The 27,239-nt window shown below is 26.0% G+C and overlaps 3 protein-coding genes across 4 annotated transcripts; 1 reads left to right on the top strand and 2 right to left on the bottom strand.

The window, feature by feature from the left end:
• Positions 1–14,627: 14,627 nt before the first annotated feature.
• LOC101507013 (basic leucine zipper 34-like) lies at positions 14,628–19,280 on the top strand. 2 transcript variants are annotated; one of them, XR_012162007.1, is made up of 5 exons: positions 14,628–15,753; positions 16,874–16,964; positions 17,323–17,449; positions 18,601–18,987; positions 19,071–19,280. XR_012162007.1 is itself a non-coding variant. In XM_004489004.4 (4 exons), the coding sequence occupies exons 1-4, from the start codon at positions 15,131–15,133 to the stop codon at positions 18,795–18,797; spliced, it is 1,038 nt and encodes a 345-aa protein (XP_004489061.1). In that variant the 5' UTR covers positions 14,628–15,130; the 3' UTR covers positions 18,798–19,280. The 2 variants fall into 2 exon arrangements, 1 of the variants encoding a protein (XP_004489061.1); XM_004489004.4 differs by having other exon boundaries at positions 18,601–19,280.
• Positions 19,281–20,008: 728 nt separating this feature from the next.
• LOC101490110 (sodium/calcium exchanger NCL-like) lies at positions 20,009–25,893 on the bottom strand. Its single transcript, XM_027336049.2, has 8 exons — positions 25,415–25,893; positions 24,237–24,419; positions 23,843–24,027; positions 23,464–23,609; positions 23,144–23,388; positions 22,731–22,879; positions 20,940–22,412; positions 20,009–20,430 (listed from the first exon to the last, which is right to left on the bottom strand). The coding sequence occupies exons 1-5, from the start codon at positions 25,800–25,802 to the stop codon at positions 23,271–23,273; spliced, it is 1,020 nt and encodes a 339-aa protein (XP_027191850.1). The 5' UTR covers positions 25,803–25,893; the 3' UTR covers positions 20,009–20,430; positions 20,940–22,412; positions 22,731–22,879; positions 23,144–23,270.
• LOC140918601 (sodium/calcium exchanger NCL1-like) lies at positions 20,182–23,152 on the bottom strand. The gene is made up of 5 exons (XM_027336047.2): positions 23,144–23,152; positions 22,731–22,879; positions 22,160–22,412; positions 20,940–21,221; positions 20,182–20,430 (listed from the first exon to the last, which is right to left on the bottom strand). Exons 1-5 carry the CDS (start codon positions 23,150–23,152, stop codon positions 20,182–20,184), a joined length of 942 nt encoding a protein of 313 aa, XP_027191848.2.
• Positions 25,894–27,239: the final 1,346 nt, after the last annotated feature.

Below are 27,239 nucleotides of genomic sequence, written 5' to 3'. Positions count from 1 at the left end.
TTTTGTGAATTGTGAGCTGATTTCGTATATTCTCTCTCGGAGAGTTTTATTAAAAATTAATTATAAAATAAATATGTATACTATTATTTAAATTTTACTTATATTAATATATATAAATTAATTACATTATAAAAAATTTATTTTAAAATATATTTATATTATATTAAGGATGTGCTAGATTATATTATAAAATAAATTTATATTTATATTATATAAATTTATATTATATTAAAATATATTTAATACTATAAATTTATATTATAATAAAGTATAAATAATAATATATTATGTATAACAAGCTCTAATTAATCTAACCAATGTATTCATTTAATGATGAGATTGTAATGCAAACAATAGAAAAAATAAGTATAAGCTAGCACATTAAGTTTAATTAGATGTGGTAGTTGTTGATGAGGATATGACAAATTGGAAACTTCAGAAATATTGGTTTTACTTATAAAACTGAGTCATCTATGTTGCTATGGAGTGAACATGCAAATTATATGTTCAGCTTTGAAATGTTTTAACGTTAATTCTTTGTACAATTTGAATGTGTTTCACAATTTAATAATTCTTTAAAATGAATATCACAACAGGTTATTCTTTATGAATTAAAGTTATCCTACCTAGAATTTGAGTTTAATTTTTTTACTATAGTACTGAAACATTATAAAAATTGCATTTGTGCATAAAGTTATGGGCGCGCATTGCTATATGTAATAGTGTCCATTAAATGCATGTCTTGTCTCGTTTTGTTCATCGGTGCCTAAAAAATAGGGGTGTTCAAAAAAATCAAAAACTGAACTAAACTGTTGAACAGAACTGAACCAAACTGCTGAACAGAACTGAACCGAACTGGTTTATAAAAATTAAGAACCGATCTGGTTTATAAAAATTAAGAACCGAACTGTTTTTGAACTGATTTTTTAAAACAAGAACTGAACCGAACCGGTTTTTAATTTGAAAAAACTGAACCGAATTGATTTTTATTTCAAAAAACTTGAACTGAATTTGTTTTTTTATAAGTAATTAGGGGTAATTATATAAAATTTGGCATATATGAACAAAAAAACTAAGTTAAACCGGTTTGGTTCGGTTCAAAATAAAAAACTGGTTCACTATTTTGTAAAACCGGTTCAGTTCTGTTTTTTGAACTGAAACTGGTTCGGTTCATTTTTTCGAACTGAAAATCAGTTCGATTCAATTTTTAAACGGTTCTAGTTCAGAACTAAATTTTACCCACACCTACTAAAAAATATAATTAAGTCAAAACCATCATGATTGTTTCCTGCTATGAGAGTTATGCCACGTTAGTTAGAGTAATTATGTAATAATATTTTCAACCAAGAAGTAATGTAATGCATCTAGTTTTTCTTGGTCAATACCCAACTGAAAGCAATTTGAACACATATTTTTCATTTAGTGCTAATTTTTGTTACACGTTACAACCATAATGCAATTCGTTATTCCAACTAATTAAATATTTCATCAAAAGTATCTATATAAGCATTCTTTTACTATCATTGTCAACTATATAAATTGTGTATTTGTATTATCTATCCTTATAGATTTACTTTCTAAAAATTATTGTGCAATACATAAATTTTGCTAATAAATGAACTCTCCAATATATAACAGACATATCAAGTGAGATAATGTGTTATAATAAATAATAAGATGAAAAATATAAATTTTATAATTATATATAAATGATCATAATTAAAAATAATTTTAGTTTTACATAAACACTTCAAATGTCACATAACCACTTTAAAAAAATTACATTACAACATTATTATAATCTTAATCAGTCATGATAAAATTAAAATATCCACGTATGCAACAACTAATCTCCCTTTTAACTATTTAGTAATTACATAATATATTTTCTAACATCACAAGATTCGGATACATTAACCAATGCCACTAAATCACCAAAAACTTTCCACACACCTTCAATCTCAAGAGCATGATCACAAACCTACAAACTTTGTAACACAAATGCATTCTTGTCCCAAATGGTTAACAATCCACCCAAATATTGCACTTAAGTTTAAAAGCAAATTCACAACCCTCTAAATCCCACAATATACCACATATTCTTCTTTCTATAACCTTAATTTTTGTCTCTTGAATACATATGAAATTCAGATTCTTCTTTTCGACAATCTCTTTTAATATATTTATTTTTAGTAGCTACCATAAATCTTTGATATAATAACTAATAATATTCATATATACAACAAATTTTTCAAACCCTCTCGTGCTACCCCTCAACCAATACACCCTAAATACCCTCATACCTTTTCAACAATTTTACGACCCCAAATTTTCAAAATTACCAACTCATGAGCCACCTCAGCCCTTGTGAACAAACTTAACATCTGTACAAAAATTCTAAATATCCTCAGTCAGCTCATACACACCATCACCTATAAGAATCCAATTCATCTAATCTCTATTATCAATAGAAGCAAAAATGCTAGAGGATGAAGAGTTGATTCTTATGCAAAATCGTGTGCAAGTATACACACAAAAATAAGTAATAGAGTAGTAAATAAATATTCTTTCCACAAGAATTCTTGAGTAATTTATAATTATCTTATCAACATTCATGTTAAACACTGAAGAAAATAAAATAACAATTTTATAAGGGGTTTAAGAGAATCTAACAGTTAAATGTAGTTTAATTTGATTAGATAGAATAGTTGACTGTGTTTTCTTTTATAAAATTAAATATATCAATTATATTACACGGTACTACATCATTTAAGTGCAAAGGTTTTTCAACTATGTGAGTAAATAAAATGATAATAAGGTTCTCTTATATATGTCTAAGGACTCGTTAAATATATTTTGTTGAAGTTAAGCTTTTTCATTTACATTGTGGTTCTAATTCTTTTGTCTATGTAATTGGATTAGTTTAATGTGTTTATTAACTAATCTACAACATTAACTACTTGAGTTTCATCTATGGTTTCCCGAATTAACGAGTTGTTAGTTACCCTGAGTTGATCAGAATAAATATATAAGCAACAAACATACAAATACTAAAAATGCATTATTGCACCATTACACATCACATGAATAAAACTAATTCATACTCAAAGTTGACATAATCCAACAAAAGCTTTTTAATCCCTAGTAAGCAAGATAGTAAACAAAGACAAGGTACTTAAGTATAAACTCATTAAAAAATGAAATAATTAGTAAATAATCTAAGTGAATATCCAACAATATAACTAATGATTTCTCAACCACTAATTGCTTTAACTAGATATACATCATTTTACTTTGATTATCGATAAATAAAAATAAAATATAATAATAATTTTAGTGAATGATGGTTAACTAAATTAGACTTAGACATCAATAACTATTTACTATTTATAGTACTCTATCCTTTTTTCTTTACGTAACTATTTATAGTACTCTATCCTTTTTTTTTCTTCTTTATGGACCAGCCCTAAATATCCTTAAATAAGCAAGATCCAAGAAATAAAATGTATTCCTTGTACAATATAGCAGCGTAGAGTAGGACATGGAGTGGACTACAATATTACTTATAAAAAAAAACAGAATATATTAATGTTTTAATTATTTCTTTGGATCAATTTAAGTGGAGTATTTTTTTTTAACGTTCATGCATAGAACATGGAGCGGAATTATGTTCATTGACCATTGAGAGTGATGACTAACCTCTTAATTAAACCTTGTAGGATTAAGTGAGAGAATATATTGTGATAATTCCGAAGATAATTTCTGAAGATTTGATTTCATAATTTCATAAGGAATATAAATTTATGTTTTCCCAATTACTATATATCTAGAAATATACAAAATATATCGGAGCATATCTCCACAAGTATGAATTTAGTGTAACACAATTAACAAATAACAATGTTTGTTGAATAGACAAACATCTTTGAAATAAATTTTATTTCTTTAAATAATTTCAAAATCTCGAAAAGTTAATCTCAAATTTGTAAAAAAGGAAAAATATATAGGTCTCACAGCTCGGCGGGACGAGAGCGGTTTTGTCTCTTCACCATGTTGCCTACTTTTTAATATAAATATTAAATAATAATAAATTTAAATATTTAAAATAATATTAAAATATCAATAATAAATTAAATAAAATTTTATGTAAATATTATAAAATTTAAAATATTAAAAAAGTTAAATTAAAATAAATAAATAGGTATTGTGTAACAAAAAAATTGATTTTAAATACTTTATAAATAATTAAAATTAATTACAATAATAATGACAAAAAAATATTTTATTTAATTCACTAATATCATCGAAGTGTCACGTAACTAACGAGAGTGGAACATTTTAAAACATCATGAAAGACCAAAAAAATGTCAAAAATTAATTAATAGGGGACAAATATTTGACATTAAAAATAAAAGAATTAAAATTTTATTTTGAATAAAATAAATAGATCAAAAATATATTTATACTTTAAAAAAAAATATAGATGAATTTAATTTTTCTATTGTAACTGCATCATATAATTACAATTCTCAAACGTACGATTTTAATCAAAAATAAAAATTGTTTTCCAAAATAAAATTAATTGTACGATCTGAATTATCCAATCTAAAATTAATAATATGATACAATAGTGCATAAAACCGAAATATTTGAAGTACATGGAATCTCAATCTTTGTTAACATGAGGCCCTTTCCTCTAATGATTGTTAGTGTGTCCTAATTATGTACTTTCACTTTAAAAAAATAAAAATAGAAGAAAAGTGCCAGCATGAAATGATGGAAGTAGCAAGAATTTGAGAGAGGGGAAAGAGGGAGGAACACAAATACCCCCATGTGACTCTGATTTGGGGACAAAGCAAATAAAGCTGTGCTCTTTCACATGGCTGCTTTTCTCTTCACAGCTCATACATAACCAAAGTCTTCTATCCTCAAAATACTACCACTATCTAATTAATTAATCTATGTCCCTTGGTTTGTAGAAAAATTAAATAATCCCACAATGCATGTCTTTTACTAGTTTTTAGTTTTTACTTCTTGTACTATATTATTCTTGTTACTCTTCTCAACAAAAAAAACTAGTATATAACTAGCGTGAAGACCGACATGCTTTTCCGATAAAAATAATTGAAGTACAAATATTTTTATATTGATTGTTTCAAAATGGTCAAATAAAAAAATTACATTAAATTTTGGTATTTTTTATATATAAATTAAGATATTTTAAAAATAAATATTTATTTTTGTGTAATAAAATTAATTTTTTAAGGGAATAAAAAACGAAAAAAGTTACACGCCTTAAAAAAATCATACTAAATTTAATATTTACATTATATTATATTTGTAAATTCTAATTCAACTGATAAAATATCAAAACTATTAAATTATATATTTTTATATCAAAATTATTATGTTATATATATTTTTTTCGTTCAAACTAGATATATGAATTCAAATTAAAACTTTCTATGTTGCTGCAATTAAATGTATTTAGCCACTAAATTATTTAAAAAATAAAGTATAAGTAAAGATACATAAATTACAAACTTGACAAATACTCAAAATGATCAAAACTCATTGCCATTCTCTTTAATTAATTAAAAATTAAATATAATTTTCTTTCTTTATCTCATTATCTAATATTTATTTTAGTCATTTATTTTTAGTTTGATTTATTTTAATCTTTTATCTTTTATAAGTGGTGTATTATAGTCATTGTTACAATCACAACCAAAATTATAATAACATCCAAACATTGGAGTCCCTTCTAACAAATGTCAATATATAAATCAAGTGTAATATTCTTTTAAAAAAATATTATTTTAACTCAATAATAAATTTGCATTTAAAAAAAATTATTTTTGCATATTTTAAAACATATATAAACTCTTTAAAACAGAGAATATTGATCAGAGTTTATTGTATTTTCACACAACTTTTATTAAGATTACAAATTTAACATTACAATTAGTCTAATATTTGATTTCAATTGATCATTACAATAATTATACAATTATTTGAAAAAATTACGTTGAAAATGACAAAAATTTACTACTTGTAAAAAATAAATAATTAAAAATATATATTAAATAAAAGATACATTACTAAAATTATATTTAAACTATTGATTAACTAATAATAAAATAAGAGCCCATATCTGATCCAAACCACAGGACAGAGATCGTATGCCATCATTCTAGATTAATCCTTGATCCAAGGCAAGATTGACCATTCATGTCAAAAGAAGAGGCAAATAAGGCATTAAAATATAACTTAAACTTGGTTTGGTTTGATTTGAAAAAGAAAAAAAGAATACTAGACAACACAATATATAACAAACTTTACAGTGACTATACAACTGTTTATCCTATGCTGTGTGTGATGGACAATCAACAACATAAATATAGCAATGTAAAAATTTATTACAATACTATATATATATGTGTGAATTTAAAAGTTAACAATGAGATAAAGGAGAGAGAAAGATAAGTGAGAGCAAGGAGAGATAGATACCGAGAAGACAGAAAGATAGGAAATAGTGGGATAGAGGTAGAGGAGAGAGAGAAAACGGAAGAGGAAAGGTATGAGAGAAATACAAAGAGAAGAGAGGATAGATGAGAGAGTAGAGAAAGAAATATTTTTTAATAAAAAATAAAATAGTATTTTTAGTTATCGTAATTAAAACAAAACGTTGTCTCATAGTTTAGATATTAAATAAAAATGATTTCATCATATCTCGATCACGATGTAGATATTAGTTTATAGAATTAAATATAATTTTATTTGTAAATATTTTATCTAATATTTGTTTTTTTATTATTGTTAAAAATTATTGAGATCAAATCTTAGATAAGTTGTAAGCAATCTTCATAAGATATGATGAAAATACATTAAACTCCGTTTCAAAGCATGCACGAATAATTTTTTCAAATGCAAGTCTATTATTAGGTTAAATAGATGTTTTTTTAAAGAATATTATATACTAGATTTATATTAGCAATTGTTAGAAGGAATTTCAATAAATGTTCTTATAGTTTTTGTTGCAATAGTGACAAAGACAAAAATACATCACTTATAAAAAATATAAATAATAAAAAATAAAATAAAAATAAAAATAAATGATCAAAATGAATATTAAATAAAAAATAAAAGATTAAATTAATTATATTTAAATCTAATTTATATATGCAAAGTATTCTAAAAATTAATTAATAACATAATGACACTTCATGGTCACTAAAATATTTGAAGATTATATATAAATTTTTTTATCTCCGGTGTATAATTATTAAACTCATATTTATATGTCTAAAATAAGTAGATCTTTTTTATCATAAACTCCATTATGTTATCAATTTTTTTACGGATATTAATCAAACAGCTAGGGTCTTACTAAAGATGAAGAAATGTTTATAAAAGAAAAATATAAAAAATGAATAGAACAAAACCATGTGTTATTTTTTATAGGCTTTCAACTAGTATATATATTCACTTACAAATTTGATAAAAAAATATATTCTCTTACAAATATTTATTTGTATAAGATAAATTAGACTAGAATATCTTAAGAAATGTCTTGTGTTCCATCTTTGTTGATGAAAAAAATGTAATTAAAAAGAGACTAACAAAAAGTGAACAACCAAGTTTTTCCAATAAAAAATAACCATTAACAAAATTGGTAAATATTTTGAACTTATATAAATATATATAAAAAAAAAAAAAATCATCGATATCGATTTGATTCGTGAACTATTACTCTCTATTGCATAAATTAATTATGTTAAGTGTCCACGGTCACAAACAATTAATATAATAAAATATTATTCTCATTAGAATAGAGTATATTACTAACTTCAACATTTTTCTAAACATTAATCTGTTTGTTATCTAAGTAAGAAGATAAAACTTTTTGTTTGGCAATTCAAAGTAAATTTAGGATTTAAAAAACAAGTTTAAATGAAAGAACAGTTGATTAAAAATTAAATTTCAGAAATAAGTTAAGGTTACAGATAAGTTATAAGGTCAATTTATGAGTATTATTAAAATACTAAAACATGTTACTATCACATTATGAAATAGAGGGACCTCAGATTTTTTAACACTGTTATTATGATTTTTATTGTACTAATAATATCCCTAGGTTTATAGAATTTTATTCAAATTCAACCATGCTTCAATTACAAATTCTAGTGCTCTTTGGACCTAAATACTACGTTTAGTTATTTAATGTTATTTAACATTAATTATATTTTCATTCATATTAATTTAATTTATATTAATTAGATCAATATTTTCATCTTTTTCCTTTTTCTAAGTACAAAGACTATATGTATTTGGATAAATACTTGTAAATGTATTTTTTAGTAAACTTTGTTTTATAAATATACTTTTAATTAAAATTGAGCTATCTATATCATAATTTATGTTTAGATATTTAAATGTGCTTTTAAATTTATATTGATAAAAATATATATATTTTACTATCTCTTCCATCGATGTCTCTATTCCCTCTTTTTCGAAAAATAAGACTCCCTTCTCTCTCCTTCTCTATCCATAGTGGCCATACTCTTCCTCATACCACACTAAGTGGCAAAAAAAGTAATAGACTTTTTTATATTGCTAAACATGAATTGGACAATACAAAAGTATTCTTCATATGTTACTTCTAGTTAAACATGGATGGAATAAATAAATGTTAAAACATACCACAAACACATTAATCCATAAACTTTACTTAAAATGTTGTTGATCTTTAATAACTACAAGATATTTAGCTCATATTGAACTTAAAATTGAACATGATAAATGGAAGATAACATTAAAGTAATCATTGCAGTTAAGAGTATACATAAATGGTGAATGATAATAAGAAAATGCAAGCTTAATTTCTAAAAGTTATCACATTTTCTCTAAATTAGTCTCTAAACTATTAAAGTCTAAGAAATACTTAAGATATTCACTAACTTAAGATATTCACTAATTCAATTGTCTAGTTTCGCCCTCAAATATTGTGTAATCTTTAAATTATAATTTTAAATTACAAATACTAATTAGATTCATTTGAGTTATACATAATCAATTATATATGGTCATATGAGTAGTCAATTATTAAGTAAATTTTAAATAAAAAAAATGTACTCACATATATATTTTATTTATCAATTTTGTTTTTGAATGTGTCTTTCATTAGTTAGTTTAATCTTCTAATGTGTTTTCTATTAGTGAATTTGATCCATAAAAAAATTAGTAACAAATTAAAGAGAAGTCTGAGGATGTGTTTAATTTTTATACATTCAAAACTATAATTACTGCACCTCACTCATTTAGAAAATTAAATTGACTTTTTACTTTTACATAAATATTAATATTAGAGTTTTGGTCATGCTTCCTCTAAATATTAAGTTTTGGCCTCATCAATGCTACTGTAGGTATTGTGGCTATTGCTTATGTACAACGCCCCAACCAAAATAATTTGGTTGTATCACATGATGATATTCGTGATTTTGAAGATTGCCATAAATTATGAAATAAAATCAATATAATTCATAAATTTTCATGACAAAAAAATTAATTTATCAATTAAATAAGTAAATCATTAAGCACGTGAAACCTAAACAATTTAAGGTTTTACTAGTTTAAGCAATGTTTAATTAGTTTATTTATTTACATTGTGTTTATGCACTAACAGTTTTAATAATGCATTAATACGAAAGAATAATTTGTGACGTATTGATTTAAATTATTTATTATGATTTACATGTATTAATTGATTTTTGTTTGTTTGAGAGATTAAATTATTTTTTTAGAAATTATATTGATATATTTTTATAATTCAATAATTAAATAATAAAAGATAATCAGAATTAACAAATATCCAAAGATAAAAATTGATGAAAAAATAGTTAAATTAAATAATAGTTTAAGAATTTTTTATAAATTTTATAAATCTATGAACCAATTTAAAGAAATATCGATATTTCGGACGTCAAATCGATTGTATTAAAAAAAAGAAACAAATATTCTTGTCCATAGGAATATAGGATGATTATATAGAGAGTTCCGATGACGCACAGAACATGGGAAAACCACGAGGTCCTAGCATATTGAAAGGTGCCACTATCCCACTTTTTAGTACTATATGCATACCAGAACATGCTATATCTAGCTACCAATATTATTATTATTATTATTATTATTATTATTATTATTATTATTATTATTATTATTATTATTATTATTATTATTATTATTATTATTATTATTATTATTATTATTACTATTATTATTATTATTATTGGATAATTAAAAATATGCATAATTTTAGATAACACGTCAGTCATTTATGTTTTTTTTTCCTTATTTGGTCATTTATTTAATTTTATTACAAAAATTTGAAAATATAAATAATTAAAATATGAGTTTATTTGAAGATTTGAGTTATAAATTTGATGAAATTTGAATTATATTGAAGATGATAATTAATTTTATGAGTTTTTTTTTTAAATTTATTCATTATAAATAAAAAATGATAATATTGTTAACATTTTAAAATATAAAAGATAAAATTGTTTACTTAAAATTAAATAAAGGACTAAATTAAAAAAAAAAAAAATGACTGAAGTGTTATCTGAAATAAAGATAAGGGACAGAGCAACAATTATGTCTTAAAAATATTTGACTTTAGTTTTACATATGAAGGTCAATTGTGTGGATTAACTGAAGCTTTTAACAATAATTTTCTTTAGTTCGAGTGATTACATCAAAGAAGAAATTATGTTCCTCAATTTTTGGTTCTTTGTATAGTTTGAAAAGTGTTAAATTAGACAATAAACATTTTGAAAAGTAGGTATGAATCTAAGTAAAACATAAGTATAAATAAAATACAGAGAATTTAATTGGGAGAACAATAAGCTCGATTGACATGTGTCTAAAATGATAATTAAAATAGATATTTATAGATTGAGAATATATTAGAGTCAACTCCTATTACTACAAGAAGACACTTATTTTGTGGCTAACTTTACAAATATTTTGTGGTCGAAAAAAACCTTCACAAATTAGTGGTCGAAAAAGCCCTCACAAATACAAAAATTCAAATTTATTTATATTTGTGGCTGAAAAATCCCTCACAAAAAACTACAATTTTAGCTGGATTTTGTGGCTGCCTAAGCCCTCACAAAATCACAACGTTGTCATTTTGTGAGTGCTTAGGCCGCCACAAAATTCAGCTGAAATTGAACTCATTTGTGAGGGCTTTTTCAGCCACAAAATCAACCCTTTGTGAGGGTAAAAGCCGCCACAAAAGGCAAGCCATTTGTGGCCGTCCAAGCCGCCACAAAATCATTGGTTCGTTGCACTTTGCAAGGGCAAAGTCCGCCACAAATGCCCATTAATCCATTGCAATTTGTGGCGGCCCAGGTCGCCACAATTTCCTTATTTTCTGACCGTTAAAGCCGCCACAAAAGATCAATAATTTTCTATATATATCATTTCACTCCTCTTATCATTTTTCACTTCTACTTTCTTTCTAAACTTTCTTTCTAAATTTTCTCTCCACCTTCTCTCTACAAAAATTATTTCTCCAAAGTTGTTCTTTACTATCTTGAATTTTGGTAATTTTATATTATATATTTAGTTTTTTAATTTTATTTTTGATTTGAAGTTATTTATTTAATGAATATTATTGAATTTTTATTTTGACAGTGGTGATATAGTGTTTACTTCGAATAGTTCTCAGCTCTGTGAAAGCTTCAAGTCAGACACTACTCGGCATCAAATTAGTATTTTATACATTTTAAATATAGATTAGTAAAATATGTGATATTATAAATATATTTATATTATTTTTAAAATATATAAAAAGTTCACCATTCGAAATGTTATTATATAAATTATGTTGTTTACATAATATATGATAAATAAAAATTTGAAACACATGTAAAACTTATTGATTTTAATATAACTATTTTTTAAAAAAATATTATTAAAATTGATGATATTAATATGTGTTGTTAGTTATTAAAAAGAGTTGTAGTTGAGTTCGTACACAAAATTTATATACTTTAATAGTCTCAATTTTTGTTTATATATAAGGAGTTATTTTATGAAAATTTTCATTAGACATCATTTAAAATTTTAATTTGGTTTATATAATTATAATCTTGATAATAATTTATTATATTGTTTGCAAATGCTCCCCTAATTGACATATAAAGTATGTCAAAATTTATATATAATGATTTTTAAAATTTTATTTTGGTTTATATAATTATATTCTTAATAATAATTTATTATATTCACATCAATTTTCTCAACCTCAACCAGATCAAACTCCATACTGACCAACTATGCCAACAGCTGGCTTGATCAGACTAGATTTAAATCAACTTCAACCAGCTATGACTCTTCCTTCGATTAGTGGTGGTGTAGTTGAAGATGAAGTTCAATTTCAAACCATGATGTTTCCTCCAACACAAATTAATAATACTTTTGAGGGACTTCTGTCGTCGGGTAACATTTCAGCAAATAATGATGGAGGAAGGAGTGGAGCGATTGATCAGAGGAATTATTATGATGATTAATGATGTACTTGAATAATTTTTTAATTTTATTTTTGGTGTGTATGAACACATTATATCTTGTCCTATTTAATTATGATGCGTTTAATTTTTGGTTTGTAAGACATGATTTATTAATTTTGGAATGTTTTATTTGGTTTGGTAGTAATTACTTTAATTAATATTAATATTATATTTTTATATATAATAGTTATTTTAATTTTTAAATTTAATTTTAATTTTAATTTTAATTTAAATATTATATTTTAAGTTTAACTTAAATTTTAATTAAATTGTAATATTATATTTTAAATTTTAAATTTATATTGATATTAGTTTATTATATATAATATATTTAATTTAAATTTAAATTTAAATATTATATTTTATATTTAAATTTTAAATTTATATTGATAATAATTTATTATATATAATATCAATTTTTAATATGAATTCCGAATTTAATAAAATTATTTTTTTAATAAAGTGAAACTTTTGTGGCGGCCTAAGCCCTCACAAAGGGAGACATTTGTGACGGTTTGAGCCCCATAAAAGCTTAATTTTAAAATTCAGCTTTAACTTTTGTGGCGGCCTAAACCGTCACAAAAAGAGGACTCTGTGGCGGCCTTTGCCCATACAAATGGCAACAAAAATTTCAAATTTTGTGGCCGTTTTTGCTGCCACAAATGTATGTGACCACCTTATTTGTGGCTCCATAAGGCCGCCACAAATGTCTCTTTTGTGGAGCCCTAACAAATTCAATGAATTCTTATTGTGTATTTGTGACGATAATGACTAACTAAAATTTGTGTCATAGTTCGTGTATGTTATTGTGGTATGTCACTGCTCGCTTAGCATTTTCATGTTTTACGACCTATTTAGTTGCTCGTGTGCGTTTTCCTCTCTACTCATAGTGATTCTTGAAAAATATTTCTTCCTATTTATCCATTTATCTTTCACTTTGTTTAACTCGAATACATTAGGAAAACAATTTCAAAATAGTGAATTATCATCCAATATCACATTTGAATTATATTTGATGTATAATTGTCAAATAAGATCGATATGACTAAGAAACACTCGACTATTCTATCCCATACCACCTCTCATTTCCCTCCCTATCACCTCGACTATTGATTACATTGAATACTCATCTTAAACTCGACTACTTACCGTTATTAACTAACAATATCACTTCATTATGACTATATAAGTCTCACTCTATCGTGTATCAAAGTATATTTCACTCTAACTAGGATCGTTCATTGGATTGTGCATCCAACTCTATAGCACATGATCCAATTTATTTATTTTTATAATATAACAAAAATATAGTGATTTTTTTGACTAAATATGTATTTAGCCCATACAAAATTATGACTTTTCAAGTTTAATCACTAAAATTTTTTCATTCATTTTTAGTCACTATTTTGATCTTATAGGAAATTTTTTTAAGGACTATATGTCAATTTTTTTCAAAAATCTTTTTAAAATAGAGACTAAACTAATTGAATTAAAAAAATTGAAGGATTAAAAATTGAGAATATTTTTATAAAGACTAAAAATAAATTTTTAAAATTTTATAGAATTTAAAGTTTAATTTATTTTTTTAATTATTAAAAATATATTTATTTTTATTATGAGTCTCATTTTTAAAACTAGAACATAACCTTCAAAATATTGAAGACGGTGGTGATTTTAAAAGTCTCACCCACTTCAAAGATTATACTAACTTCAACATAGGAGTCTTTGTAGATCTTCTTCCACGAAAATTCCATTCCAACCATACTATATATGAAATCATTTACTACGTGGATGCATTACTCTATAAGATCTACTATCTTTTATCAATAAATCTGAATTCCGATAAAAAAAAATTGAAAACTATATATTCAATTTTTTAAAATTTAAATTTTATTCGTTTCATTATAAATTTTCAAGTTTTTATTTTGTAAGTAGAATGCATTAATCTGACCATATATAAAATGATGTATAGAATATTGGTAAGAGATGAGATAATGGATGCCAAATGAAGTGGTCACATCTGCACGTGGTTGCCGATTCCTCTAGTTATTAAACAACACTGCCATTTTCCCACTCAAACCGTTGAGTCTTTCACCACCTAGCTGTTGCTAGCTGTCTTTAATCCCTTCCCATGTGACCCCTCTAATTCCCCTTATTCTCTCTCCAAAACCTTAGGACCTTAGAAAAACATTACTCCATGCAATTATGTCCATAACATTACATACTCTAACAAAAGAAAACATATCATAACGAGGTTTGTGTATTCTATATGACACAATATTAATTAGGTGTGTTGCCTCTCATCATCATCATCATCTCTTTATTATACCTCTCTCGTTTATGTCTCCCACACTAGTTTTAGAAACCCAAGAACAAGATTTTTAAGTAAGATTTGCGGTTGTTTGTGTGTTGGTTAGGTTGTTGGGATCTCTCTCTTTTTTCTATATCTATTTTCTCAAACACTTAGATATACACAAGGCCATAAGTAGTACACAAAAATTTCGGTTAAAATTCTCTATATTTGGGGGTCACATATACATAGGGATTAATTAATGGCACAGTTACCTCCTAAAATACCAACCATACCCCAAAATTGGCCATATTTTCCACACCAAAGGGTATCATCAACCACAATGTCAAACATCACCTCCACAACCACCACCACAACAACCAATACTCATCATGATGATAATCAATCATCATGGATTGACGAATTCCTCGATTTCTCCTCGGCAAGGCGAGGGAGTCACAGACGCTCTGCCAGTGACTCTATTGCCTTCCTCGAGACATCATTTCTCGAGGAAGATTGCAGGAGTGGTGGAGCTGGTGGTGGTGGTGGTGGAGGTTTTGATGGACTAGACGACGACCAACTAATTTCCATGTTTTCTGACAATGTTCCTGGTGTCGTCTCGTTTATGCCTCCACCGATGTCATCAACCTCTAACCCATCTTCGCCGTCGTCCGACCAAAATAGCAATAACAATGAAGAGAAACCAATGGCAATGGTGTTGGATTCTTCACCAAGTCAAGAACATTATCATCATGAGGTGAAGCCTAAGGATGAAGCCGTTGAAGATGAAAGCTCGTGTAAGATTGAAGCAGAGGCAGCGCAGCCATCCTCCGCCGCAACCATCACCTGCACTGAAACCGTTGTTGATCCCAAGAGGGTCAAAAGGTAATCTTAATTAAAATCTTGGTAAATATTATTTTATTGTTATATATATATTATATGAATAAATGTTTCACCAATCACCACCACCCATGCACGTTCTATTTATGATATTTCATTAATAAAATAAGCTCGTTGGTAGTAGAATTTAGTTGCCACAAAAATTCTTGCATGATGGCCCATCTTACACGTTAAATTTTAAATTAAAAAATATATATCATTTTTATTTGAAGGGAAAATCCCAAGTTTAATAGAAGGTGGCTTGCTGTGTATATGTTATTATTTTGGTAGATCTAATTTGGCTTTAGAAAATTATGGATAATTTACGTATCACTTAATAAAAATTAGTCATTTAAATAAATGTGTCAGTTTTATCTACAAATTTAGGTTTATCCTATTCATAATTTTATTTATGTGTTATATTTTTATTAAATCTTCAGTAATTTGTGAGTGAAGTGATAGAAATGTTACATATTCGATCATTCAGTAAAATAATTATAGTGTCGTTACAGAAATATAAAACAATTTATTTGCAAAAAAAATAAAGCAATTATACATGAATTTATAATTATAATGTCGTTACGGAAACATAAAACAATTTATTTGTAACAAACCAAAGCAATTATACATGAATTTTTACGCGTAATTGTTTCGATAATTATATTTGATTTAAGAAAATGATTTGTTTAAACCCACAAATTCATTTGTTAAAGATTAAAAGCAAGTAAAGTTTTACGTTAGAAATTATTACATTTAAAAACTTATAGAAATAATTTATTTATAAAAAAAAAAGTGAATTTTTTCATTATACAGTATATGAAACCAACCGGATCTAAATGAGTTGGTTGAGTGTATAAGTTAATATGTTTATATTGTGAAGAAAAAAATAGTTAACATGTTCATCCTCTTATTCTCTTGCACGCGTTTTTTGTTTTAGTCTACTTTTTAAGCAACCATGTGGAATAAGTGATTGGTTTTTTTTATAGAGTATTAAATTTTCTGAACACCACTGGAATTAATTAATATTGATTTGTTAAGTGGTCTCAAAAATATTTTATCATATCTATAATATAATATAAAAAAAAATGTATATATCCCAAATCTAATTGTTTATTCTCATTACCAGAATTTTGGCTAACCGGCAATCAGCTCAGAGGTCAAGGGTGAGAAAGCTACAATATATTTCTGAGCTTGAAAGGAGTGTAACATCTTTGCAGGTGAATAAATAGTTTAATCAAATTTATTTTTTTATTCTATATAAAATTTGATACATATATGTTTCACCAAAATAACTATTTACTATTTAAAAATTAATTTAACTGACAAATATCAATATTATTAAGATATATAATATTTGAGATTTGAATTTGAAATTTTATAATTATGTGTAAATTTTTACTTTAATTTTTGTATACAATTTTTTTTTATCATTCATAAACCAAATAAATATTTAATGTATATAACATATATTATAGTTGACCAAATCATATATATGGTTGATGAGTACATAAGAGCATAACTACCTAATTGTATATTGATATATCTTATTTAAATGAAATTTATAATGAAAAATAGACGGAGGTTTCAGCATTGTCACCAAGAGTAGCATTCTTGGACCATCAACGTTTGATTCTTAATGTCGACAACAGTGCCTTGAAGCAACGGATTGCAGCATTGGCTCAGGACAAGCTTTTCAAAGACGGTATATATAATCTTTTTCCTTTTTAAGTTTATTTTCAATCATATTCACCTTGTATGTTACGTAAATCTTATTTTCATAAATTTCTTTTTTATGATAAATATAACAATATTCTGATTATCTTTAAAGGTTTTAATAAATAATATACACTATTAATAAATGTTTCATTATTGGTAAAAATTAGAGACTACTGGTAAAAAGAAGAAGAAATTTAGCTATAATATAGTACACTTCTAGTAAATGTTTGATTATAAGAAAAGACAAAAATTAAAGATAGAAAAAAAAAATGAAATTTGTATATATTTTCATTGCTGAATATTAAAAATTTGAAATTAAAGACCAATTTCATTTTTTTTTATATATTAATCTTTTTATTTGACCTATTATTAATCGGAAAATGTGTTGATGATATTCCATGGTAGACAAATGTTTAAAAGTAATTCAAAACTTAAGTGTTTTGAATGACGATATATGACAAGATCATTTTCACATTTATAATTGAAATATTTACTCGATCGATATTAAGTAAATAAAAATAAAAAATAAAAAATAATATATTTTTCAAAAATCAATTCATGAAATCGACATCAATCAAGTCATTATCTTAACTGTGTAAAGACAAAACTGTTAATTTATAATTTTGAGTTGTGTTATCAATCGTTGTTATTAGAGTTTTAAGTAATTTTAATAAGCATTGGTCTGATGTTAAAAAATCAACCAAAACTCTAGTAATTATCAATGACACTTATTAAAATAGAAATTCACGACCCTCTTTAACCTTGCATGTGTCAGTGACCTAATTGATATTCCTTTATTTATTAAAAAGATGACCATGAAAGCTTGTATTTTCATAAAAACAATTCCACCGCTTTCAAGTACAATTCCACCACCGATTATCAAAGTGGTCCATCTTATTTTTCGCCTTTCACATCTTATTTGTTGATCTTCATGAATAATGTTGATGTTGATAATAACTAGTTAGATTTTGGAATCTTTCATAATGGAAATTGTCCCTACAAAAGCACATTTTTGAAATATATGAGAATGAAATTCTTTTATTCCACTCTTTTGTTGATTAGTTACTTTTGGAATATGTAAAAACACTATGATCATATTAAGATAGTAGGTATATATGAATAAATTTTGAATTTCAGCTCATCAAGAAGCACTAAAGAAGGAAATAGAAAGGCTAAGACAAATCTATCACCAACAAAGCATACACAAGATGGGTAATTCAAATAATAACAATGGTCCTTCTCTTCAATCTACACAAACATCACAACCACAACAACAAAACTCAAATTTCCATCAACACTTGGGATGCAAAGACAAGGAGCAACTCCTTAGTTAAGGAAAAGAAAGATAGAAAAAGTGGATGCATGAATTATGTCCCTTGGTGCTAACATGTGATATGTTCCCTATCAAAGTTAATGTGGGGCTCCTAACACAAAGTTATGAGTAATTGGAGGATAGGAAGTTGACACGTGGATTAATTGGTTTAATAGATATTGGTGATTTTTTTTAATTTCCATTTTTTTAAGGTAATTATTTGGGATTGGTTTGGAGTTATAAGATTTAATTTCTTATGATTTTTTTACACTTTTTGTTATTTTGTTTTTAACAGAAAATTATTCTCAATGATTTATTTTGGGGTGGAATATAAGGGGACAAAGCATAGTGGATTTGTATTGGAATATGTAATGTAAGGGAATGGAAGCCATCAGAGAATTATTTTCTCCTTCTTTTTATGTGGAGGAAAGGAGGTGTCTGATTGATGTATTTTTTTTACTTAGGACTAATTGTCTATGAATTCACATTTCTTCTTTTTTGTTCATTTTAATATTGGAACAATCGTACAAATTATTAATTATACTAATCATAATTCTGTTTTTTTTTTTTTTACCATGAGACTTGATGTTATGTGTAAAAGATTTTGTCATCAAGTTTTGAACCTAATTTAACCATGTTGAAGCATATATATTTATTAATGGACTTCAGAATTATTACTTAACTAGTGCTTATGAAATGGTGTTGTCAAATTAAAAGTGAAGACAATAATTTTATAAGCAAACAAAACAAAATAAACAGTAGTTGACTTTTCTAGTGAAATATAGTTTCCTTGATCAAGTTTTTATGACTACAGATTTTATTTGATTATGACACGAAACTCTCACATTACAGAATGTTGGTTGAAAAAGAAAAACATATATGCAACAAACATGAATAGGGCCGGCCCAGCAAGATCGGAGGCCTAAAACAAACTTAAAAAATAGATTTTATTTGGTACAAACATAAGACACTTCTTAAATAAGAAATAATAATATAAAAATGATGAATCTTACAAATATAAATAAAAAATTTATTGATTACACACACACACACATATATATATCACAAAAAAAATTTGACTTAGATATCATTTATGATTTAATTATATCCTTTAAATCTTAAAAAATATAAAAACAATGGCATAGTAGTTTGAAGTTGAATCAGGAACAAAAGATTAAAAGTCTTGCACTTTAATTTAGAATTATAACGAAATTTTAACATAGCATAGATATATGAGTTCAATTTTCATATTATCATTCTCAATCCGATTCTGATAACATTTTAAATGTTAATTCAGATGAAATTGATATTATATATTCTGCAAAATGCAGAATCACGTAATATTTTCTAATAACCCACATAAAGAGTTTGCAATTTCATTTAGTGTTGTTGCTAGCAAAAAGACACTAAACATAATTGAGAACATCTTTAAGAACAAAAACCAAAAGCAATGATAATAGGTACAAGAGGTATGCAGGGAAAGATGTCCAAAGAGGAAAAGTGTTGCGAAAAGTAGCAGCAAGGCCCATCACAATACAAACAATTGCTACCACCAATACATCAGCTGAAAATTCCCATGCGATATCTCTCATGTATATAAGAATTGAGATCACCACAAACCCAAGAATGTTGTTCATGAACACTGCTCCATAAATCTGCATTGGCACAAATCTTAACATAATTATCTAGTTATAGATTAAGTTTGTATTTGGTTTCTGCGGTGACGAAAATTAATTTTGAATAAAATATTTTGAAAAATTAATTTTGGAAAATCAATTATAAAGATAAAATTTATTCCACTCAAACACATCCACACATGTCAAAATCAATTATGCGTCTCTATAATTAATTTTGAAGTATACACTACTCTGCGTTTCTCTATTATTTGAGAATTTATAAATAAAGGTTATAAAATGATAATTGGATCTCTAAAATGTCAATACTTAACAAATTACTAAAGCGCATTTTTAATTTAAGGATCTAATTACAAATTATTGACAACTTTAAAAACGTAATTATAAAAAAAATTACTTCAAAAATCTATTTAAAATTTTCAAATAGTGAATAACTTTTATTAAATTATGAAATAGTTGAATAACTTGAAGAGGATTAAACCTAGATTAAAATAGTGAAAAAGTGAGAGTGACATAGGAACATGACTAACCTCATACATTGTGTGAGAAGTGTTGCTACTTTTCTTGTGGCTAGCTTCTTTGATTGCTGAGGTTGCTTCTCTAAAATTTGTAGCTAAAGGTACTAAAATAAATGAGACAAAAAATGATGAAATTCCTGCATATTCAGAGAATTTTTGGACACTTGCTATTAAGGGCTCAGCAAGAAGTGAAAGCATAGTAATTCCCAACACCACATATGCTATAGCTTCTAACCATGCAGACACCCCTTTTGATTGATTCTCTTCCATTACCTTCTCAACATCTTCCCATGTCTAATACATAGTCATTTCAAAGTCCAATATGTGTAAGTTTATGTCATTTGTGTCAAATATTTTGACATGTTAAATGAAATTTAAATAGATTGGTTGGTCAACTAACAACAACCAAGAAGTTTTAAGAGAGATGTTATGAATTCAAATTTGAGAAATTAAAATAACTGTTAGTTTATAAAGATTGGCCTATCAAAAAAAAAAAAAAACATAATGAAATTTAAATAGGGTAAGCAAGGAAAATATTTTGGTACTCGAAATTGTAATTGTCGAACAATTTAGTCCCTCAAATTTACTAAATAGTTTATTAGTTTTTTATATTAAAGAACATCGATCAATGTAGTCCCTCCATAAAAGTATTAATTTCTTTAGTATACATTCATTAAAATCAATAAAAGACCTATGTATTGACTTGAAAAGTCTCTTCAAGTATATTATATATGCCTTTAAAATTGTGGAATTGTGGAGCTAAAGTTTATAAAAAAACTAAATTGATGGATATTTTTCAATTTAAGGAGTTAAATTGTCATCTCGCAAATTTGAGGGATTAATTAAATTGACTAACTCTTACGATTTCAAGGAATAAATTGTTTATTTACTCAATTTAAATGTAACTAATTTTTAAGATAAATAGTCACTTCAGTCTTTAAATGTGTGAGACGTTGTCCTAATAGTCTTTTATTGTATCAAAATTACCAAAACATACTTAAATGAGTTTTTTGTTATTCATTTTGATCCTCGAATGTGTCTTTATTTCGTAAGTTTAATTCTCAAATGTGTTTTCGTTAATCAATTTAGTCCATTGAATTACTAACAAAAGAGACACTCATAGATGTGTTTGTAATTTGATACAGTAAGAGACTATGACAATGCCTCACACGTTTAAGAACTGAAATGACTATTTGCAGAGAGTTTTGGTCACAAAGGAATAAGGGAAAGACTTGATGAGTTCCATGAGATGAAGATTTAGAGCTAGCAGTTTTATTTGAATTTGAGTGTATCCATTTGGTGAAGCCATCAACAAATTCATTCTCACTAATTTCATCGTCTCTATTGACATCAAGATCTTGAAGGAGTTTTGTCACTGCTTCCTCTGCATCTACAACCTTACCAAACTGAATATCCTTCACTACTTTCTCTAACTCAATTCTCGAAACATGTTTATCACTATTGCTATCAACTTCCTCAAACAACCTAGTGGCCAAGAGAACATGCAACAAAAACATTAAGAATTCTGTTTTTTCATTAGTACACAATCTAGTATAATAAAGATTTAATTCATATACACGGTCATATAATTTTTTCCATCTTGTTAGTTTATTATAACTACCACATTATTAAAATTATTTGACTTTAATTTTAATTACTTCTAAAATCACATGTATAAATTATGGTTATACTTTCAAGTGTATCATTGGAATCATTATACTTTAATATATTGTGAATATATCATCAACTAAAGGATTGTTATTTTTTACTAGTAGATATGAGAAACAAGATAAATATGTGAACCTTTTGATAGCATCTTTATCAGGTGTGCCATCATCTTTGAGCATCCTACCAACCATATCATTCTGAGCATGATTTAAGACTCCAGAAATAAGATGTCCCTTCAATTCGCGTTCTTTTCGTACGTGTTCGATCCACGGCTTGATAAATGTCTGTTCATAATATTTCAATAAATATCTGCTTACTTGACGAGTGTTAAATATGTTTTTAGTCCCTATAAAATTTATATATTTTATTTTTTGTTCTTGTATCGATCCATACAAAGTGTTTAATCTTCTTATGTTTGTTTCTCTTGATGGACTAAAAGCATGTAATTTTGTAATTTGTAGGGATTAAAAAGTAAATACATACCTGATAGATTGTGCAAGGAAAAAATGATTATGATTAATAGAATATATAACAATCATGTGACATACCTGATACATTTTGTTCATAGATTCTTTAGGAAGGTACTGTCTATCCAAAGCATGCTTTGTTTGGTTAATATATTCTGTTAATCCATCAACAAATTCTTCTTTAGTTATAACTTGGTCACCATTTTTGTCAAAAACTTTTAACATGTCTGTTATTTGTGTTGGTTAAATTGTTCCCAAGCAGAAGCTCTCTTACTTCAGAAGCTAATAAATGCTTTCCTCCATGTTGACTGAATTCATTGTATAATCTGCATAATGAAAATATATACTATATTATGATTATGAAATTTGATAAAAATAAATGTTTATGAAATTTGACTCACCCACTTATGGCAGTTACATTGGGAGTTCCATCCTCAGCTAGGATTTTTTGAAGAGTTTGCTTTTCAACACGTTGAAAAATTCTTAATATTAAATCATCATGTTTTATGTATTCTAGTCTTGTTTTCTCTATTTGAGGTTTAAAGATCTGCACATTGCATTGAAAAAACAAATCAATAATAATAAGAGAATCAAACTAGTCTATTACAAATTGAAGAAGTATTAACAATCAGCTGTATTTGAGTGCCATCTCTATAATATCAAGGATCGCGACGCGACTGAGACTTAAATCTATTTGTATATTGTAATGATATTTAACAATATGACAAAGTGATTATAAGGATTAACTTAAATACAAGTATTTTAAGTAGGATAAAAAACCTGATAAATGAAATATGAGATGAGAAAAGTGACAGCAATGATGAGAGAAATCATCAAGGTAACATTGCGTGGTGTGGAAGAGAAATGCAACAATGTAGGCATTTGCATTATTAGGAGTGGTATAACAGAGAAAACCATTATTCTTGCCATCTTTCTTGTGTCTACATCCATAGTAATGCCATAACCTATAATAAATTCAATCAAAAGGGTTATATATACACATTAATGATCCACATCAAACTTCTATCAATTAGTTAAGGTTATCCTAATTAAAGAATTTAAAACTGGTTAGACTTTATTTATGTCTCGACCGAACAAAATTACTATGATCTTATTGTATGTAAATTTTTAACTATGAAGGGATTTAAATACAGAGAAAGAATGAAGAGCAGACCAATCAAAGATTGTTTTATGGTTCTTGTTGATGAATATGAGTCATTTTTCAAGTTTTGCTTGCCAACAATAACACAGGTACCCCACACAAGTGTGAGAAGCAAAATGGATGATCCAGCTAACAAACCAACTCCAGTGGAAGCATATTCTTGTGCACTTTCCTTATCACTGGAAAGTCCAGTAACTGACAAACAAAAAGCACACAAACGATTAACATAATGTGTATAGTGAGTGCTATAAATATATTTGAATCAAAATAAACTTTTATACCGTGTGTTGTAAGATAACTACTCATTATTTTGTTTTATACTTTTTTAATATTTAGTTATGTTAAATTAGTCCATTTAATACGTGGATAATATTTTTTTAGTCTGTAAAATATTACATCAACTTTATTTTATTGCACTAACTCAAAATATCTAAATTATTATAGAGATCATTAAAACAAAATAACTAGATTTAAAAGCATTTTTTTTCAAGGACTCAAATAGTCATGATGTAAGAAAAAAAAATACAAGGACTAAATTACAAAAATATATAAATAAAAATACATTTATGTATAGTGTAATTGTGTACATATAGACTTATATTTTATAAAAGTTGTTGGTGTCAAAATTGAGTCATGCACGAGACAGAGGCGTAAGGCAATATGTGAATTTTATATTTATATACCATTTCACATTTTGAATGACAGAACCAAGAGTTGTACCTCTTTCTAAAGTGACATTATTTTTCTATAAATAGTGTCACTTTGGATATAACGAGAACACAAAAATTTGGAGATTGTCATCCACTTTTGAAGGATATGAAATATTCTTTTGTAACATACTATTGAAATATACTTTTTGTGTGATATTGTAAATCATATCAAAGTTTTCTAAAGTACCATGATGAAAATTTGTTGGTTATCTCATTTGCATCAGATTTGTGGGGTGAATCGAACTTAAAGGCTAGTGTAACAACAAACTTTGAAATTTGTTATATATAATCTTCATCAACAACTTCACTATTAAAGTCTTCCAGCAATTCTCACAAACACAAATCCAATACTATATTTCTCAACCAAATACATTTTCCACCAATTTTTTTTTTATCAAATACATAAAAAAAAATGTTTTAAAAGTATAGGAAGTAACTAAAGAGATTTATTTATTTAATTTAAAGTACATAGAAACATACCAACAAGAATTAAGGACTCAGGAAGGGCACCAAGAATATCAAAAACACTAGCACCAAAGACACCTGGACCAAGAATCTTAAAGATTTGTTCACCTCCAGCAGCCAAATATGATTCTCCATGGAACAACAAGTACTCATAAACCAAAATAAGAAATAGGTGACCAAAAATATTATTAGAGCATGGTAAGAAACCATACATTTGCTTACAATACTCCCCTGAATCAGATGATTCAAATTCAACAACCCCTTTTTCATTAGATTCTACTTCTAATTGAACATCATCAACTCCATTAGAAATCAATTTTGTGTAAAGAGAACGGCATTGAACATGAAGTGCTACTACATAAAGAAAGAGAATGAAGCATGGTGCTTTTGCAATCTTTCTCATTTTATTTTATCTATGCTTAACTGAAAAACACAAATAGCAAGTGTGGTTGTTGAAATTCCTCTCTCATGGCTATATCTTTTTTTTGGTTAGAACATTAATTCATGGCTAGATGTGAAATAAAAAGTACAACCTTACATATAAAACACCATGTGACTTATTAATTTATTTGAGCCTCAAACTTAGAACCATATAAAATATCTAGGACTCGTTTATCATATTAATGTTATTATAATACAAACTTTAATATAAAATGAAATATAAATACTATATGTACTTTGACATTTTATCAAAAACAAAATATGATCCTATTGTACTTTATATAGTCTTATATTTATGTCAAATTTTATATTTCATTAACATTACTCATATAAATTAGTAGTATATATTAGAAGTATTTATTATTCTTTTTCAAAATCTGCTCCTATTAAAAATACTAATTTATCTTGAAATACAAAAAATTAACATTAAATACATTTATACACAATAAATAATTTAATAATAACTACAAAATATACAAATTAATTAATTTTTTTTGTAATGTGTGTGAAACACCCAATAATTGATTATATACAAAGGGACAGAGGGAGGGAGTATTTAAGATTAGAGAAGTACATTGTTGGCTATTGACTAAATGATTAATTAATTAATTACACTGTATTATCCAATCTAAAACTACTTACTTATAATTAAAGATTCATATTTTAAAATACTATTTTTTTAAAATTATTACTTCAAGACAATAATAATTAATACAACAGTTTGAGAGAAAGAGATATTGCAGCCACGTGATTAAATACACTATTTTCACGTGTTTCTTTTAAAAACATGTAAGTGCCACTTAAATTTTATGAAAATGTACACCAATTTAAAGTGTATTAAATATTTTAAGTTTTAACTATGAAAAATAACATTTTGACACAAAATTAGACATTTAATATATAGTGGTTTTTATATTACATTTTATCTCTTCTTTTTAGTTTTTTTTCTCTCACCTTGAGTCCAATTCTACGATTATTGATGTATAGTGTTAAAATATGGTATCAATTTTTTTAATTTAAATAAGACAACTCATTAACTATTAACAAAATACTATCTCAGTGGAGAGTCCTGTATTTCAATGAATAAAAAATTGTACTAGTACATACTCATATTCAAGGAGGGTCTCATCCATGAAAAAAAAAGGTTTAGATCTAAAAATCTTAATTCAAGTAAGAGTTGTTGGATCAAATTTCTATAATTCTGGTTTATTTTACTTTGTGAGTTTAGAATTCTCTAACTACATAGAATTCAAGTTCGATAATACATGTACCAAGAGTTCAGTTCATAATTAAACGAGTCTGATTATAATCACCATAATAGAGAAATAGATGAGAGTATAATCCTCCCTTAAAATTTGAGCCTCTCATTTTGAAAATATATATACCCTATCTTAAGAGC

Source organism: Cicer arietinum, chromosome 1 (assembly GCF_000331145.2).
Source record: "Cicer arietinum cultivar CDC Frontier isolate Library 1 chromosome 1, Cicar.CDCFrontier_v2.0, whole genome shotgun sequence".
NCBI lineage: Eukaryota > Viridiplantae > Streptophyta > Magnoliopsida > Fabales > Fabaceae > Cicer > Cicer arietinum.
Note: the sequence above shows the minus strand (reverse complement) of the source record. Positions and strands in the feature narration are given on the sequence as shown.